Consider the following 20,617-nt stretch of genomic DNA (forward strand, 5'->3'; position numbering starts at 1 on the left):
CCTGAGCGCACACGATAAGAGCCTTTACACAATGATGTCTAGCATTAGGGCTCTCCAATTGGTTCAAAATGCTGCAGCCAGACTTTTGACACAAAGCAGAAAATTCGACCACATTACACCCATTTTGGCGTCTCTTCACTGGCTTCCTGTCCCAGTGAGATCAGATTTTAAGGTTCTGCTACTAACCTATAAAATTATTTATGGACTGGCACCTCCCTACCTAGCTGACCTAATTAAACCTTACGTACCGGCCCGGGCTTTACGTTAAAGGGTGCAGGACTACTTTGTGTCCCTCGGGTGAATAAGAAGTCTGCGGGTCACAGAGCTTTCTCTTATCATGCCCCTGTTCTGTGGAATGGTCTCCCTGCGTCAATAAAACAATCAGATTCTGTGGAGACTTTCAAGTCCAGACTTAAGATGCACTTATTTTCCCTTTCATATGGCTAGCATACTGGTACAGTTTTGTTTTATGCTTTTTACTCTTTTAATTCATGTTGTTAGTAATTACAGCATGCCGCGGCCTCAACTTTACCTAAATTCTGGGTCTTTTAGTGAAGCTTAGGGCTAGCTTCCGGTGATCACCTTAGTATTTCTTCTGTTTTTCTTGTTGATTAATGCTGGCAAATTATACAGTATTTTTTGTCTTTCTGATGCCTGATTCTGTTTTTTCTGTTTAAGGTGCAGCTCCATCCAGAGATGGGAGTTATATTTGTGTTGGCGACCCTCCTGTCCTACGGGCGAATCCAGATGGAATGGGGGCGTGGGGCAAGGATGTGCCCCCCCACAACACCCCTAGATTAAAGGTCCAGTTTTGAAGCCGTTTTTTACTACAACTACTAATATTGCTTAAAATAATAATAATTTCGACAAGTAAAATGTTTAGAGAGAATTTAAATGTTAGAAAAATGTTAGAATTTAATAGTTACATTTATAAACAATGTAGGTTTGAAATTGCAAGTTTTACTGTTACAGTGCTGTCACCAGTTAAATATGAGGTCAAGAAAGAGGTCTTTATTTTACTTTTTATAAAACAAGTACTTATTTTCATTGAAGTCAAGAAAGGGTGACTATAAAGTGAGTTTTGGCAAAACAGGTATCATTGTCATGTTGACGTGGGTTGTTGTCGGCAGCTGGGGAAAGTAACTACAAAGTAACTAGTAATCTAACTTAGTTACTTTTACAATTGAGTAATCGGTAAAGTAACTAAGTTACTTTTTCAAGGAGTAATCAGTAATCAGTAATTGGATTACTTTATCAAAGTAACTGTGGCAACACTGCTGACAAACTAATATGGCCCAGTAAGAATTCTTTTCATGGGGCCCAAAATCCTTGGCGGCACCCCTTGGTGGGGCCACAGAACCTCAAGGTGTAACCGTGTGGAAGTGGCGGTAAGTGGTGAAGATCCTGCAGAAATGAACTGCAAGTGTTGTGCTGGTTTGAATTTGACCTCGATTTACCCCCTTCACACAATGAGGTTGTGATTTACACCCATTGCTGTTTACCCTGGTCGAGGAGCTCCTGATCGATAATGTACGTGTGCCAGCCGAGCTGGTGGTGGAGGCAGTCTGCAGATTCAGTGTGTGGGAATGAACACACACACAAAAAGGAAGGAACTGCTGGACCCAAGTTGTGAGAAGCGAGTGTGAGCTTTTCTGTCAGAATTCAAATGACAGACTGCAAGCGAGGGCCTCAAGGACCAAATGAGACGCCACATTTTCGTGTGAGACTGAAAGCTGTGAGGAGAGTCAGAGACAGAGAGAGGAAGTCTGGCTGTTGGCTCGCGTCCACGGTGAGTGATGGCTGCAGCCGAGGACGGATGATTATGTTCATCAGCTCCCAGAACTAAGGTTAGCAGCCCCCCTGCTGGGGAGGATCAGTCAGGCTGATGGGCTTTGGTGCCTGTTTGGACAGTGTAAGGACAGGCAGAGGGCCCGGCCACGGCTGCTGTAGTAAGTCTGATTACAGGGCGTAAAGCATGTGCGCGTGCATATAGACGGGGTCTTAAAAGTACTTATTGCATTTGAGCTGTTTTATGTCCAGCAGTTGCTTGTGGGGAAAATTAGTTGTGCTGACTGGTCTTTTCGTTAGCACATCGTTAAAGTTTTAAAAATAGCTGAGGGTGGTGGTAGATAACTGAAGAGCTGCCAAATGGTGCCTCAATATCATTACAGCAATTCTCTGCCCAGTTTGTTTTTAAGATTTTTTTTTTTTTTTTTTTTTTGGCTTTAGGCTGTCAACTTGAACTCTGTTGAAGTTTCAATCTGAAACTTGAACACTAAATTCTGTATTTACTAAGGCCTCCATTACATTTGTGAAGAATAACTCCAGAAGAAGTGAAAGTCGAATGTACTTACGTTATGTAAACTGTACGTTTATGTTTGTGATCTCTGAGATTCAAACTGAGCTATTTATTAGAATGATTTATTTACATAGTTATCAGAGCTCAAAATTTCTTTGTTTTCAGCACAGTTATTCCATCAGCCAGTCATCACGTTTGACCTGATTGGTACCACTTAAGGTGACGAAACAACATTTAGAATCCAGCCTCAGTGTACCATGGCCTACACAAAAATGTATGACAGTCATCCTAGGGTGGCAGCTGTGTAACCCTTCATTGACCCCTACCTAGGTCAAAATTTAAAAATGCTCCAGTTATATTGAAAACTATACCACATTATTGGTCTTATCATAACAATTCCAAAAAGGTATAGTTTGGACTGTCTATGATGGAATGTTCTGGAGTTATGGGGCAAAAACAGCAAAAATTGTGACAAAGGTCAGTTTCAGCTTGTACAGGAGTCAAAAGTTAAAGTTGCTCCAATTTCAGTAAAAAATGATGCAAATTACTGGTTGAAATAAAAGGATTAATAAATAGAATAGTTTTGACTGTGCTGAATGTTTGGTCTCCAAAGTAAAGGTCAAACAAGGTCGATGTCCATTGGATTCTGTAACATATGTTACCCCGTAACATGATAACTAACCCTTAGATCCCTATTAACCAAAACAATAAGTTGCATCACTTCTTACCAAAACTGCTTGACCTATGGACTAAGGGCTAAGGATTAATTGCGCATGAATTGAGTATACAAATTGCGGGCATTCGTTGTCATCCACAACAAAAATGGCCAAAAATGAAAAATGTCCCAGTATGAATTATGGATATATTAATAATATATAGCGAATATATTATGAACAATCACAGTTATATAACGCATGTAGTGAGGAAACTGATCCGACACATTGAGATTATCGCGGCAGTATTACAGGTGTATTATGAATGCATCGTGCACGTATTGAGCGTGCACGGCATCTGCATTGCGGTCATAAAATAAGATCACTCGGGCCTTTCGGCATCACTATTCACACCAACAATACAGGCTCTGGAGCAAGTGCTGGACTTGGACAAGTTGATCACAGAGTTAATGTTCATGTTGTCATGCGAGGGTTAACTGTTCATGAGTTTGGGGAGCGGGAGGGGGGAATACGAAGACCAGGCCTGGATCCAGACCGGTTTGGACCGATGCAATTTTTTTTACGCATCGTCGTCATCGGTAAAAAAAAACAAACAAAAAAAAAAACCTTGAATAATCCTGAATAGTGCCGAACGTGTCCCCGCAGTGAACACAGCTTTGGTTTTCATGTCAACCTATAGTCCGTAAATTATATAGATTTTTCCAAGTTTCAGAGTCATACAGACGTACAAATAAAGTCAGATATTCAGGGTTTGGTCTGCAGCGGGTCTATAATCAACTGTTTCTGCAGCGCGGCTCCACTTTGAACCGTGAACCACTGAAGCAATGCTTCGATTCAATGACTCGTGGCTCTTTGATTCGCTGCTCTTCAGAAGCGGTAAGTCTCGTTCTTAACCCCTTGCAAAGCCATTAAAATATCATGAGTTACTTTTGTGTGTATTAAAGTCACTAACTGGGACTCTTGTCGTGTTGCTGTCAAGAAACGAGAATCGTCCTCCGTTCCGTTGGCACAGCTCGAAACACTGCGTGGCTCTCTGCTGAGACAGAGTCCGGTCGGAATAACTACAAAATGAATTGCCGCTTTAAATAAAATGACACCTCTTTCCAAACGTTGTTATACAGACAAGAAACTGCAATCGACTAAAATGTTTTTTCCTCCCAAAATGAAACGTGCTGTATTTCTTTACAAATTACATCCTGAAGTGAAGCACAGCAGCTGTAAGAGCTCAGCTCAGATATATATACTCAACAAAAATATAAACGCAACACTTTAGGTTTTGCTCCCATTTTGTATGAGATTAACTCAACGATCTAAAACTTTTTCCACATACACAATATCACCATTTCCCTCAAATACTGTGCACAAACCAGTCTAAATCTGTGATAGTGAGCACTTCTCCTTTGTTGAGATAATCCATCCCACCTCACAGGTGTGCCATACCAAGATGCTGATTAGACACCATGATTAGTGCACAGGTGTGCCTTAGACTGCCCACAATAAAAGGCCACTCTGAAAGGTGCAGTTTTGTTTTATTGGGGGGGGGGGGGATACCAGTCAGTATCTGGTGTGACCACCATTTGCCTCATGCAGTGCAACACATCTCCTTCGCATCATCCGTGAAGAGAACACCTCTCCAACGTGCCAAACAGCAGCGAATGTGAGCATTTGCCCACTCAAATTGGTTACGACGACGAACTGGAGTCAGGTCGAGACCCCGATGAGGACGACGAGCATGCAGATGAGCTTCCCTGAGAGAGTTTCTGACAGTTTGTGCAGAAATTCTTTGGTTATGCAAACCGATTGTTCCAGCAGCTGTCCGAGTGGCTGGTCTCAGATGATCTTGGAGGTGAACATGCTGGATGTGGAGATCCTGGGCTGGTGTGGTTACACGTGGTCTGCGGTTGTGAGGCTGGTTGGATGTACTGCCAAATTCTCTGAAACGCCTTTGGAGACGGCTTATGGTAGAGAAATGAACATTCAATACACGAGCAACAGTTCTGGTTGACATTCCTGCTGTCAGCATGCCAATTGCACGCTCCCTCAAATCTTGCGACATCTGTGGCATTGTGCTGTGTGATAAAACTGCACCTTTCAGAGTGGCCTTTTATTGTGGGCAGTCTAAGGCACACCTTTGCACTAATCATGGTGTCTAATCAGCATCTTGATATGGCACACCTGTGAGGTGGGATGGATTATCTCAGCAAAGGAGAAGTGCGCACTATCACAGATTTAGACTGGTTTGTGAACAATATTTGAGAGAAATGGTGATATTGAGTATGTGGAAAAAGTTTTAGATCTTTGAGTTCATCTCATACAAAATGGGAGCAAAACCAAAAGTGTTGCGTTTATATTTTTGTTGAGTGCCAATAATATCTGAAAGGAAATGCCTTTGACAAAAACTACAGATTTTGTTTATTTCTATTTTTGTCCAGAGATCAAGGATCCACCATGTAGAGTTTATTATGTCCAAAGTTTAAGGATCCAGTGACAGTTTCATATTTATTTACTGTAAGACTCAATAAAATGTTCAATTTCAATTCAATTTCAATTTAATCAGCTTATAAAGTGCCAAATCACAACAAAATCTAAATATACTAAAACAAATACATCACAATTGTACACATATCACGGTTGTGATATGTGTACAATTGTGATGTATTTGTTGTAGTATATTTAGTCATGGACATGATGAATATTGTTACATGCTGGACTGTTTCTAATTTTGATTGGTATCAGTGGAAAATGTCTTCTGTGAACTTTCTGTATCTCAGTATTATTAAGAATATATGCAGTCATATTTTTATTGATTTTATCAACTGAAAAAAAATCATATATAGATTCAGGTATAATTGAAAGATTTTGGCAATAAATTTGATCCTGTTTACAGTCAATTTTTATAGTGTTTTTTAGGACATCATATTTATACAAATAGGTGTTCACTATGGTCCATGAAGTATAATAAATATATTAAAAGAAGTGTGACAGTGTATGTTGCACACAAATAAAAGAATGAAGATTATTGAATAACAAGACGCGTATGATTTTTATTTCATTATTGGGCAAAAATGCATCTGTCAGATTTTCACTCTGGGTCCAGCCCTGGAGATGATGTTTTTTTTTTTTGAGAGTGTTACAGAAAACAGACTTCAGCATGAATTGTGGCTAAACAGCAACTCTTCCTTTTGTTGGTGTTAAATAAAAGTCCTGGAGGAGACCCGATTGCAGCAGCTACGTCTTTGTGGATTTACACAGCCGGACCGGCACTGACGGGCAGGTATGTCGCTTTCTGCCACATATAGTACTTTGGGTTTTATTTTATTTATTTATTTTTTTAATTGTTACTTGATGAAAAAATTCCTACTGTCTCGACAGTCAAAATAGTCTCCAAGTCCATTGTGCTTGTTTTTGCAGGAGTGCTCAGCCAATCAGCAGCTGATATTTGAGGCGGTGCTATATATGAAAGGTAGGTGTAAAGCCGGAGAAAAGCATAGTTCCACCATCAGTGCTTGTCCTTTCGGCTGCTTCTGTTCGGCTATATACGAAATGGAGCAAAATGTGGTGAAATGGAGCCTAATAATCACAAAATGGGGGTAAAAAGTAACAACATGGAGCAGACTGACCAAGACTGACTCCAAATATGATTAAATATGATTCACTTAATTACTTTTATTTAATTATTTTTAAGCAAAATGAAGCAAAATGGGGACTGATAATAACGAAACAAGACTTAAACGTAGTGAAATGGAGCAGACTGACTCCAAACATGATTCAGTTAAGTACGTTTATTTAATTATTTTTAAGCGAAATGGAGCGAAATGGGGACTGATAATAACGAAACAAGAGTTAAACGTAGTGAAATGGAGCAGACTAACTCCAAATATGATTCAGTTAAGTACTTTTATTTAATTATTTTTAAGCGAAGTGGGGACTGATAATAACGAAACAAGGGTTAAACGTAGTGAAATGGAGCAGACTGACTCCAAATATGATTCAGTTAAGTACTTTAATTATATTTAAGCAAAATGGAGTGAAATGGGGACTGATAATAATGAAACAAGGGTTAAACGTAGTGAAATGGAGCAGACTGACTCCAAATATGATTCATCCATCCATCCATCCATCCATCCATCTACTACCGCTTAGTCCAATCAAGAGTTGCGGGGGCTGGAGCCTATCCCAGCAGTCATAGGGCGTGTGGTGGGGTACACCCAGGACAGGACGCCAGTCTGTCGCAGGCCAAATATGATTCAGTTAAGTACTTTTATTTAATTATTTTTAAGCAAAATGGGGACTGATAATAACAAAACAAGGGTTAAACGTAGTGAAATGGAGCAGACTCCAAATATGATTCAGATAAGTACTTTTAATTATTTTTAAGCAAAATGGGGACTGATAATAACGAAACAAGGGTTAAATGTAGTGAAATGGAGCAGACTGACTCCACATATGATTCAGTTAAGTACTTTTATTTAATGCCATATACCAACACAGTGCAGAGTAGCTACCTAAACTCTGTGAGTGAGATAGAGTATCTCGTCAATAGTTTTACATCCTCGTTGAAGACAACTTTGGATGCTGTAGCTCCTCTGAAAAAGAGAGCCTTAAATCAGAAGTGCCTGACTCCATGGTATAACTCACAAACTCGCAGCTTAAAGCAGATAACCGTAAGTTGGAGAGGAAATAGCGTCTCACTAATTTAGAAGATCTTCTAAATTAGATCTTCTGTTGCTCTATAAAAAAAGCCCTCCATAAAGCTAGGACATCTTACTACTCATCACTAATTAAAGAAAATAAGAACAACCCCAGGTTTCTTTTCAGCACTGTAGCCAGGCTGACAAAGAGTCAGAGCTCTATTGAGCCGAGTATTCCTTTAACTTTAACTAGTAATGACTTCATGACTTTCTTTGCTAATAAAATTTTAACTATTAGAGAAAAAATTACTCATAACCATCCCAAAGACATATCGTTATCTTTGGCTGCTTTCAGTGATGCCAGTATTTGGTTAGACTCTTTCTCTCCGATTGTTCTGTCTGAGTTATTTTCATTAGTTACTTCCTCCAAACCATCAACATGTCTATTAGACCCATTCCTACCAGGCTGCTCAAGGAAGCCCTACCATTAATTAATGCTTCGATCTTAAATATGATCAGTCTATCTTTATTAGTTGGCTATGTACCACAGGCTTTTAAGGTGGCAGTAATTAAACCATTACTTAAAAAGCCATCACTTGACCCAGCTATCTTAGCTAATTATAGGCCAATCTCCAACCTTCCTTTTCTCTCAAAAATTCTTGAAAGGATAGTTGTAAAACAGCTAACTGATCATCTGCAGAGGAATGGTCTATTTGAAGAGTTTCAGTCAAGTTTTAGAATCCATCATAGTACAGAAACAGCATTAGTGAAGGTTACAAATGATCTTCTTATGGCCTCAGACAGTGGACTCATCTCTGTGCTTATTCTGTTAGACCTCAGTGCTGCTTTTGATACTGTTGACCATAAAATTTTATTACAGAGATTAGAGCATGCCATAGGTATTAAAGGCACTGCGCTGCGGTGATTTGAATCATATTTATCTAATAGATTACAATTTGTTCATGTAAATGGGGAATCTTCTTCACAGACTAAGGTTAATTATGGAGTTCCACAAGGTTCTGTGCTAGGACCAATTTTATTCACTTTATACATGTTTCCCTTAGGCAGTATTATTAGACAGCATTGCTTAAATTTTCATTGTTACGCAGATGATACCCAGCTTTATTTATCCATGAAGCCAGAGGACACACACCAATTAGCTAAACTGCAGGATTGTCTTACAGACATAAAGACATGGATGACCTCTAATTTCCTGCTTTTAAACTCAGATAAAACTGAAGTTATTGTACTTGGCCCCACAAATCTTAGAAACATGGTGTCTAACCAGATCCTTACTCTGGATGGCATTACCCTGACCTCCAGTAATACTGTGAGAAATCTTGGAGTCATTTTTGATCAGGATATGTCATTCAATGCGCATATTAAACAAATATGTAGGACTGCTTTTTTGCATTTGCGCAATATCGCTAAAATTAGAAAGGTCTTGTCTCAGAGTGATGCTAAAAAACTAATTCATGCATTTATTTCCTCTAGGCTGGACTATTGTAATTCATTATTATCAGGTTGTTGTAAAAGTTCCCTGAAAAGCCTTCAGTTAATTCAGAATGCTGCAGCTAGAGTACTGACAGGGACTAGAAGGAGAGAGCATATCTCACCCTTATTGGCCTCTCTTCATTGGCTTCCTGTTAATTCTAGAATAGAATTTAAAATTCTTCTTCTTACTTATAAGGTTTTGAATAATCAGGTCCCATCTTATCTTAGGGACCTCATAGTACCATATCACCCCAATAGAGCACTTCGCTCTCAGACTGCAGGCTTACTTGTAGTTCCTAGGGTTTGTAAGAGTAGAATGGGAGGCAGAGCCTTCAGCTTTCAGGCTCCTCTCCTCTGGAACCAGCTCCCAATTCAGATCATGGAGACAGACACCCTCTCTACTTTTAAGATTAGGCTTAAAACTTTCCTTTTTGCTAAAGCTTATAGTTAGGGCTGGATCAGGTGATCCTGAACCATCCCTTAGTTATGCTGCTATAGACTTAGACTGCTGGGGGGTTCCCATGATGCACTGAGTGTTTCTTTCTCTTTTTGCTCTGTATGCACCACTCTGCATTTAATCATTAGTGATTGATCTCTGCTCTCTTCCACAGCATGTCTTTTCCTGGTTCTCTCCCTCAGCCCCAACCAGTCCCAGCAGAAGACTGCCCCTCCCTGAGCCTGGTTCTGCTGGAGGTTTCTTCCTGTTAAAAGGGAGTTTTTCCTTCCCACTGTCGCCAAGTGCTTGCTCCCAGGGGGTCGTTTTGACCGTTGGGGTTTTTCCGTAATTATTGTATGGCCTTGCCTTACAATATAAAGCGCCTTGGGGCAGCTGTTTGTTGTGATTTGGCGTTATATAAATAAAATTGATTTGATTTGATTTAATTATTTTTAAGCAAAATGGGGACTGATAATAATGAAACAAGGGTTAAACGTAGTGAAATGGAGCAGACTGACTCCAAATATGATTCAGTTAAGTACTTTTAATTAATTATTTTTAAGTGAAATGGAGCGAAATGGGGACTGATAATAACGAAACAAGAGTTAAACGTAGTGAAATGGAGCAGACTGACTCCAAATATGATTCAGTTAAGTACTTTTATTTAATTATTTTTAAGCAAAATGGGGACTGATAATAACGACACAAGAGTTAAACGTAGTGAAATGGAGCAGACTCCACATATGATTCAGATAAGTACTTTTATTTAATTATTTTTAAGCAAAATGGGGACTGATAATAACGAAACAAGAGTTAAACGTAGTGAAATGGAGCAGACTGACTCCACATATGATTCAGTTAAGTACTTTTATTTAATTATTTTTAAGCAAAATGGGGACTGATAATAATGAAACAAGGGTTAAACGTAAATGGAGCAGACTGACTCCACATATGATTCAGTTAAGTACTTTTATTTAATTATTTTTAAGCAAAATGGGGACTGATAATGAAACAAGGGTTAAATGTAAATGGAGCAGACTCCAAATATGATTCAGATAAGTACTTTTATTTAATTATTTTTAAGCAAAATGGGGACTGATAATAATGAAACAAGGGTTAAACGTAAATGGAGCAGACTGACTCCACATATGATTCAGTTAAGTACTTTTATTTAATTATTTTTAAGCAAAATGGGGACTGATAATGAAACAAGGGTTAAATGTAAATGGAGCAGACTCCAAATATGATTCAGATAAGTACTTTTATTTAATTATTTTTAAGCAAAATGGGGACTGATAATGAAACAAGGGTTAAACGTAAATGGAGCAGACTGACTCCACATATGATTCAGTTAAGTACTTTTATTTAATTATTTTTAAGCAAAATGGGGACTGATAATGAAACAAGGGTTAAATGTAAATGGAGCAGACTCCAAATATGATTCAGATAAGTACTTTTATTTAATTATTTTTAAGCAAAATGGGGACTGATAATGAAACAAGGGTTAAACATAAATGGAGCAGACTCCAAATATGATTCAGATAAGTACTTTTATTTAATTATTTTTAAGCAAAATGGGGACTGATAATGAAACAAGGGTTAAATGTAAATGGAGCAGACTCCAAATATGATTCAGATAAGTACTTTTATTTAATTATTTTTAAGCAAAATGGGGACTGATAATGAAACAAGGGTTAAACGTAAATGGAGCAGACTGACTCCACATATGATTCAGTTAAGTACTTTTATTTAATTATTTTTAAGCAAAATGGGGACTGATAATGAAACAAGGGTTAAATGTAAATGGAGCAGACTCCAAATATGATTCAGATAAGTACTTTTATTTAATTATTTTTAAGCAAAATGGGGACTGATAATGAAACAAGGGTTAAACATAAATGGAGCAGACTCCACATATGATTCAGATAAGTACTTTTATTTAATTATTTTTAAGCAAAATGGGGACTGATAATGAAACAAGGGTTAAACATAAATGGAGCAGACTCCAAATATGATTCAGATAAGTACTTTTATTTAATTATTTTTAAGCAAAATGGGGACTGATAATAACGACACAAGGGTTAAACGTAGTGAAATGGAGCAGACTCCACATATGATTCAGATAAGTACTTTTATTTAATGCCATATACCAACACAGTGCAGAGTAGCTACCTAAACTCTGTGAGTGAGATAGAGTATCTCGTCAATAGTTTTACATCCTCGTTGAAGACAACTTTGGATGCTGTAGCTCCTCTGAAAAAGAGAGCCTTAAATCAGAAGTGCCTGACTCCATGGTATAACTCACAAACTCGCAGCTTAAAGCAGATAACCCGTAAGTTGGAGAGGAAATGGGGACTGATAATAATGAAATAAGAGTTAAACGTAGTGAAATGGAGCAGACTCCAAATATGATTCAGATAAGTACTTATTTTTAAGCGAAATGGAGCAAAATCTACTTTTATTAACTTTTTTTTTAGCGAAATGGGATGAAATGCGGATTGATAATAACAAAATGGTTGTAAAACATAGCAAAATGGAGCAGACTAACCCAATGACTGAAGTTTCATCTCTTGAATGCCAGATGGCGTACCTGCCCCTACTACATGTACTCAGCGCATCTCACAAAAACAAAAGATAAACAATTAAAATAAAAGTAATTCTTTGGAGTCAGTCTGGTTCACTCTGCTCCATTTTACCCCCATTTCGTGACTATCATACCCCTTGTCTCCTCATTTCAGTCTTTTTGCTCTATTTCGTATTTTAGTATGGCCCCTTCCGTTTGCTCAGGGTCGGCACAGTGGACCCAGCATGGATCAGTAAGTGCAAAAAAAAAAAAAAAAATCCAGTTTGTACCATTTCACATACTGCGTGACACAGAATCAGTAAATCCTTTTCTTCTGTAAGTCAGCACAGCATCTGTGACAACTATGGGGCCTTGTGTAATTTGGGGCCCCGGGTTTATACCCCAGCAAACCCATGGATTGATCCGCACATGGCCTGAGAGCGGAGACGTTAGAACAATTTCGCTTATGGATAAAACTGCACATTCTGTGATTTTCCGAGATACCTTGGATTGAAACCCCGTCGCCCCTCGGACCCTCGTCTGCGCACATCCCACTTTATTGCGCTCACCAGGTGTCAATCTCCTCACTAAAACCCTCCCCCCGAGTTATCAAATAGGCCGCGTGGCTGCTCGGCTCGTGCACAGTTTACCCAGACGACATCCTCTCCAAACTCCGGCGCGTCTCTGCTGCGGTGCGTTGCGCGCAGGCTGGAGAGCGATGACAAGAGCTCCGCGGACCTGGTCAGACAAACATGGATCTCCGTAAAACACTGATGTCGGTGCTTTGGATATTATTGCTGAACCTTGCGGAAGACTGTCACGCAGAGGAAGGTAGGTGGAAGAGAAGGAGAATAAGAGCTTTTTTTTGTTTTTTATGGTCTCGGATGTTCTTATAGCGTCCGCCGCAGCAGGCGGAGGACGCGGACAGAGTTGTCCTGATGGGAAGCAGGTGCATGCGTGGGAGCGTGAACGGAGTGAGATCGGAATGTCTTATTTGAAACAAATAAAACGTGAGCTTTCAAACACAGTTTGACAGATTTACGCATTTGTGCACGGCGGGTTTTCCCACGCGAATTAAAAAAAAATCCAAGAGTTTTACGCACAAAATTAACATAAATTCATATTTTATTTACAGACAGTCAGTTTGCAGCATTTGCACCAGTGAATGTTCTGGTTGATCCGAAGACTGATGCTGAACGACACTTATAACATTATTTAAAATTACTTCTCATATTGCAGCAGCTCCTTTGTCGAAAGAAAAAGTAGACGCTTTTCATAGAACTCTTCTTTTATGAAAGAAGTCCGTCGTGCATCTTTGCGCAACTGGTTTTCTTTCTTTTCTTGGCGCCGTGGCGCAGACACCGGTGCGTCTTGGTGCTTATCCACTGCATGCAGCTCACTTTTTCTTTAATCGCCGTTTCCTTCCTCACTCATAGAACCCCTCAAACCCACATTTTTGTCTCACTTTAAATCAGGAATCTGCGGAAGCGGATCTTTCCATCTGTCCATCAGTTTAAACATTTTATCAGCATCAGTGTTTGATCGTTATTGGTGAAACGGGGATGGGATCTGCATTGATTTGCCTAATTGTGCAGAGATATATCTGTAGAAGTGCAGGAGGTCCTCCTATAATCCAGCCTGACTGCCTGAGAAATAAATGCACTGAGCATTTCAGATCAAACCTGTTGTTCAGGCTGTTTGTGTGTCTGTGAACCGGATGGCTTAGCTGAAGCTATAGGATCTGTTGTAAGATTGTGAGGTGGAAAAGAACATAATGGCTTCACACCCTCAGGCTCCTTCGAAAGAGGAGCTTTACCCGGCAAGGTGCAGCTGAGTGGATTTTAGATCCACACCTGCATGTGCACATGCACTCTTGAACAACACACATTCTTATATTTTCTGAAAGTGATGGAACATGCAACTCAGGATGGTTGCACACATTTGTGTGCTCTTGTGCATGCAGTCTTTTGCATGACATCACACCTGCACACGTGCATGTATGTCATTGTTGCTGCAAGGCTTCATAGCCTTTTTGGGCGTGCACACAGTTTTTGCATTTGCACACGTTTCCACACACTTGCACTCAAGTATCGGCTGCAACTCGATGCCACATTGATTCATTTCCCCAGGATGCAGCCTTACCGGATTTGGATGCTCTTCTTCTTGCTTGAATTGATGTTCTGACAACAATTAATTGTTGTTAAAGCAATGTGTTCCCAGAAGCTGGTATCGGCAGCAGGTCTTGCCATTCGAAAGGTTTTGGTAGATCTGGAAAACATGATAGAAATGTTCCTTTCCTAATCTCTGTTTCCAGAAAGAGTATTTGAAGAATGTACACCTTCTGCAAAGCGATGACTGATTGATTGAAACCAGAAAGAATCGGAGTGCCGGAGATTGCCTTAAAATTGTAACCACCTCAGCACGTCAGCTTTTTCTTGCCACACCACAAAATTGCTTAAATTGTTCTGCAGGTTTTGATAGCGGTAATAATTCCCCCCATGGGAGAGTCAGTCCTAATTGGGAATTTAGATTTAAAATTGATAATTTGGTCTGACTTGCAAAATTGAATTCATCTCATAATGATTCACTTAAAAAAAAAAATCCCTCAGATGTGATGTATGTAAAGATTTCTGCAGCCCTTTGTGATGTCATAGTGTGTTTTCCTTTCAACTTGCAAACAAAAGCTTGTTATAAGTTGGCCAAGAAAGAGATATAAGGATAGGATTTTTTTTATTTTTATTTTTTTAATGCTGTCCCCTCAAAAAGATCTACGTGTTCACAGTAAAATTTGCAGAGTAAAATATACTCTGCTGAGACAACATTCAGTCCTAGTCCAAATAGAGTTAAATACACTCCTATTATAGAGTGAAATCAGCTCTACCAACTTGTCAAATCAATTTTTTCAACTCCAATAATAATAATCATTCACAGCATGATAGTTGATTTTACACTGTGATGGAGTTGATTTAGCACCGTGATAGAGTATATTTAACTCTATCTGGACTGGGAACAAATGTAGAGTATATTGTACTCTGCAAAATTTACTGTGTTGGTGCATAAAACTCCATCAAAATCTCCAAACTTTGAGATGTCCTGCTCGCTCACAGAGACATGCTGTAATGAAAACCTCTGGCGTGACAGCAGCGTTGAAGCAAAGTGCACGTCAGACATCAGTCAGCAACTGAGAATCTGTGTGAAAGCAAAGTTGAAGCTATTATTTGATCACTGTGTGTGGACTCCTCCTGGTTCAGTCCTTTAGTAGCTTGTATTCATGATGCTCTGCGTCTCCTCGTGAACCATCATTTTCCTGCATTGTTGTCATTCTGTCATGTTCTGCTCTTCTGTCTTCTTCTGGAGTTTATCCAGAAGAAGACAGGGTTCCCGGTTTCTCCTTCCTCTCTCGTACTTCCCTCCTGCATCCTGAGCTGACTTAGCAACCATTTAATACAGCCGATGGCTATTCACAGGCAGAAGTGGGTGTCCTCTGTCTCCCACCTGCACACCCCCCCCCCCCCCCCCCACACACACACACAGTCAGCCAAACTCTTCCCCTCCTCTTGAGTCGCCTTTCTCATTCCCTACGCCTCAACACTAACACACCTTGGCATCTCATCGGGATCTCATTTACTTTCCCTGGTCGCCCCCCACCCCCGCCCCTTACATCCATTCATGCTGCTGCACGCCAGGAGAGACGGGGGCGCGGAACAATGGAGGCAGAATGACGGCAGAGTGACTGAGGGCGTGAACGATTTCAGAAGCTGCAGCATAACCTGTGGGTTCACGGTGCAGCGGTAGTGTTGGACGAGCTTTGTTTGATGCCTTCTTGTGTCAGCATGGCCTCAGAATTTCGATTGCACTATATATGCTTGGCAAGCATGCAACCTATTGTTTACCTCCCGCCTTATTATGCTGCTGAAACCTCTTGGCGTTGAGCGAATTTCAAATTGCATTGACACTTTTAGCTATGGTGTTTCATTTCGCGGAAATAGAGTTTCAGAGGCTCAGCTGGTGAATTGGGTTGGAGTTCGAGCTGTGACATCATCTGCCTTTGTGCCACTGTGTCCTTGAGAATGACTTTGAATCCCCAATTGGGCTATTTTACAATCAGGTTACATAACTGGATTTTAAATATAAAGTTTGGTTTAATGACAAATGTGGAAGTGACCAACAAAGTTTAGTTTGCCACACATGGATAACTATTACTGGTCTATCAGCAGCCATGGTCATTTTGTTTGATATCGCTATTTGTTTTCCAGCAGAACTCTAATTATACCAGTTTTTACCAAAATTGCCATGATGACTGCCAAAACTATTATTTATTTAGTGGGTAATGACTAAATGGACTAATTTCTCTATCACAGCCTACTGTATACCAGTTGAACTCCTAGGATCATTGTCCAGTGGGGAAATGACTGGAAACAGGCATTCAAAAATACAATGTCTGGTAGTTTTTTGTTTGAAAGAGTTAATCACTATCTATGATGCCCCAAAACGATGTGTTCCTAATTCACTCAAATGTCTTTAATATTGGAGAGTAACTCTCCGTCTGTTAAAAACTGTCCTCTCCAGAAATACTTATAGTCCATCACTATTTGAGAATGCAGATGCACAATAGCAGTTGTATACTCTGAGTACACACTAGGGATGGGTAGTGATAAGATTTTATTGATATCGATCCGATTCCCTTATCGATGCCTCTTGTGAATTTTCTGTGTACTAAAAGTATTCTTTACAGGTTTTCTATGTCAACAACATTTTATTGAGTCTTAAAGTAAATAAATATGAAATTGGTCACTGGATCCTTAAACTCTGGACATAATAAACTCTACATGGTGGATGCTTGATCTCTGGACACAAATAGAAATAAACAAAATCTGTAGTTTTTGTCAAAAGCATTTCCTTTCAGACATTATTGGCATGAATGTGTTTCCATACATCTGAGCTGAGCTCTTACAGCCGGCTGTGCTGCACGTCAGGATGTAATTCATAAAGAATGCAGGACGTCTCGTTTTGTGAGGGGAAAAAATGTTTTAGTTGATCACAGTTTGTATTACAGCGTTTGGACAGAGGTGTCATTTTATTTAAAGTGGTGATTCTTTTTTAAGTTATTAATCCCGTCCGGACTCTAACTTGCCTCGGCAGAGAGCCGCACATCGTTTGGAGCTGTACTAACGGAACGGAAGACGATTCTCGTTTCTTGACTGCAACAAGACATGAGTCCCAGTTAGTGACTTTAATCCACACAAAAGTGACTCATGATTGACATATTTTAAAGGCTTTGAGAGGGGTTAAGATGTGGACTTACCACTTCTGAAGAGCAGCAAATCAAAGAACCAACGAGCCAGCGGATCAAAGCATTGCTTCATTTGTTCACGCTTCAAATCGGAGTCGCGCTGCAGAAGCGGTTGATTACAGACCCGCTGCAGGGTCTGTAAACAACGTAGAGGAATGATCATTTTCCCAACAAACATCCTCAAAAACAACAGCCACTCTGAAGGACCGATAAGGGAATTGTTAAGCAAAATGACTATTGATATCGGTGGATCAAATCATTTCTTAACAATACCCAAAAAGAACCGGTTCTTGATACCCAACCCTAGTACACACTTACCATCAACTGTTTTTAGTAGATAGTATTAGTAGGTAGATTCCACTAATCGTAGTCTGTATAATTTATACAACAATTTCTTGGTCAAAAACGGTCTTTTCCGGAAAGGTTATAATCTTGAAATGTATATGTATATGCAAACATCTGACAGGTCTGAAACTTTGGGCATTTAAGTACCCCAGTGAGCAGTTAGATATGGATGAATAACTTGACCACTTTGATTTTTTTTTTAGTGCCAGTGACGTACTTGTGTACCCTGACTGTGAAACAGCTCTCGTTCTGGAGGTCACCACCTTGCATGGAAGTTTGCATCACTGATGTGAATGAATGTGAAACATTCTCTTTGCCAGTCCATCACATGACTGACTTTGACCTGGGTCTACATGTTGGTAGTTGAACTCCTATCCCACTGAGCTACCTGGTCTGCAGTACATAAAAAGATCACGAATGCACAGCAGTCTGTGAGAAAGTGTCTCAAAAAATGACAGCGGTGTACTTTAACACCAGTGACGAGACTGTTCCTCTAAGTTGACTTGTCAGCTTTTTCACGATAGTGATTGCTGCTTGAATCTGTCAATGTATAGCCACTTTAAATTATATATACTTTTAGGATGTCTTACATATTTTAAGGTGAGGTGGGCGGTCAAGATTCAGTGATTCAGCTTTTCCAATACAGATTCCAACACAAATTCAAGCCAGTTTGAGTTTCATCTGATTTAAATATTTGTATTTTTCAAAAAATAAATTTAATAATAATAAAACATTTTATTTGTATTGCACCTTACATTTCAAAGAAATCTCAAAGTGCTACAGCAAGGATTTAAAACAGAATTAAAACAGATTTCAAAAACCATTTCAAACAATAAGATATCTAAAAGGCCTTTTGAAATAACAATGTCTTTAGGCCTTTTTTAAAGGCCTCCACACTTTGTGGGGCCCTCAGGGTCTCTGGGAGGGAGTTCCAGAGTGGAGAGCAGAGAAATTTAGAACTTCTATGTCATTGTGTGGATTCAATTGTGTTTATTTTTACTTGTAAAGCTGCATGACTCTGTACAAATCACTGAAGTGATGGCAATATTCATACACAGTGCCGGCCCTATCCAATTTGGCACCCTTGGCAAAAATTTTAATGCTGCTCCCCCAACACACAGTAAATTACACATTTACATACACACTCACACAAGAAACTAAATCAGTCTGTTTTTTAATAGAATATATTGTCAAACAACTCAAAACAGTTTAGAACACATAGAACAAATTAGAAACCTTGTGCTTAGAAACCATCTGATCACCCTCATATCACCTGCTACAGCTTGACTCTCCTTATTTTCCTTGCACCAAACTCATCTATGACATCATCATATGACGGTTGCTTTGAGACCGCATGGTTTATGCTTAAATACCTCAAAAGAGCATCTGAAAAGAGGAGTTTGTGACACGATCAGATGCCTATTTCGCAATACAGTTCTGTGAAAAAGTTTGCACACTCTTGAACTTTTACATGTTTGAATTTTTTTTAAGACATCAACAAAACAAAGCTAATGATATTGGTAGCAGTTATAGTCAAAAAGTAAGGAACAACTGATGAATAAAACATTTTCAAAGTCATCATAAAACTGTAATGGTGTCATTAAGTATTTGTATCGGTACTCGGCATCGACGAGTATCCAAATGTAACTACTCGTACTTGGTCTGGAAGAAAGTGATATCGGTGCATCCTTAGTTGAATGTAACAGCCGGGTGCTGACACTGATGATCGATACATGTCAAAATGATGGGGGAAAACTCTGCTCAAAGCCTCTTCCAACTATTCCCACCCCAACCAAACAGGTTAGTTTGGGTTTTTGGGTATTTTGGTATTAACTAGTTTTAGTATAAGAATAGTGAAAATTGACTTTATTTTTTTCCCCCTCATTTGATTCTCAATTCTCGAAAGTAACCATCTACCTACCACAACTAGGTGACGCATGGGTGTCCCCTTAGACTTCTCCAGCCTTCTGGAGTCCTCAGTCCTGAGGCACCTGCATGCTGGCTCATGCCCATAAAAACACACCACATGTTCAAAATGACATAGCTAACATTCCTTCACAATGGAAGTAATCTTCATCTGAGGATTGTGGAAACCAGCTGCTTAGGATCCTCTGGAACCAAAGAACGATTTACTGACTTGGGTTTCTTGGATAATGCTGCGATCTTTACAGAACCGATGAATGACCTGATTTTTAGCACTTGAAAAGCTGAGTGATGAATCTGAGTGTCTGGGTTTGCCATTGTCACTGGATCAAGACTAAGATTTAGGCTTTCAATTATTTCCTGGACTTGGTCTTCAGAAGTGTATACAGTGGGAGTGTTGAACCTATAGAGGACTTAAGGATTTAACTTGGCAGTGAAATTCTTGTCTCTGGGTGTTTTTTTTTTTTTGAGATGCCTGTGAAGTGCTTATGGAGTCATGAGGTTGTTAGACAAAGGTGTTTGATGATGCCGATACTTATGCAGGAGAACAAAGGTCCAATTCTTTGGTGTCCTGGTGTGTCCTGTCTCAGTGTATAGTTGGGAGACCTGGACACTAACCAGTGACCTAAGGTGTTAACTGCATGACTTTGGAACTAGGTCTAGTCTGAGTATCACTGGTACCACTGGAGTGACTTTGTGTCAAACGGTTACTTTGAGAGACAAAAATGACTTTTATTGTGATGGAACATCAGCTATGATGTTTTGATTACGGGACATGTTATTTTTGGGGGGCATGATCCTGCATGTAGGCACGTCTGTGTTGAGGACCACATTGATGAAGAAGGCTAAGGGGACACCTACTGTATGTTTCACCTGGCTGTAGCAGATAGATGGGTACATCTGCATTATAGAATCTTTAAATCAGGGGATGCATGTCTTTGGTTATGTCTATACTTTGC

The 20,617-nt window shown here is 39.6% G+C and overlaps 1 protein-coding gene across 1 annotated transcript in view; it reads left to right on the forward strand.

The window, feature by feature from the left end:
* The first annotated feature begins 12,753 nt into the window (after nucleotides 1–12,753).
* LOC117501351 (ephrin type-A receptor 7) overlaps nucleotides 12,754–20,617 on the forward strand; it is a 473,258-nt gene continuing 465,394 nt past the window's right edge. Inside the window, exon 1 of the mRNA XM_034160204.1 lies at nucleotides 12,754–12,928. Coding sequence (XP_034016095.1) covers nucleotides 12,850–12,928 — 79 coding nt within the window. The 5' untranslated portion in view covers nucleotides 12,754–12,849. The remainder of the gene's footprint in view (nucleotides 12,929–20,617) is intronic.

The sequence above is a fragment of the Thalassophryne amazonica genome, chromosome 20 (genome assembly GCF_902500255.1).
Source record: "Thalassophryne amazonica chromosome 20, fThaAma1.1, whole genome shotgun sequence".
NCBI classification, from domain to species: Eukaryota; Metazoa; Chordata; class Actinopteri; order Batrachoidiformes; family Batrachoididae; genus Thalassophryne; species Thalassophryne amazonica.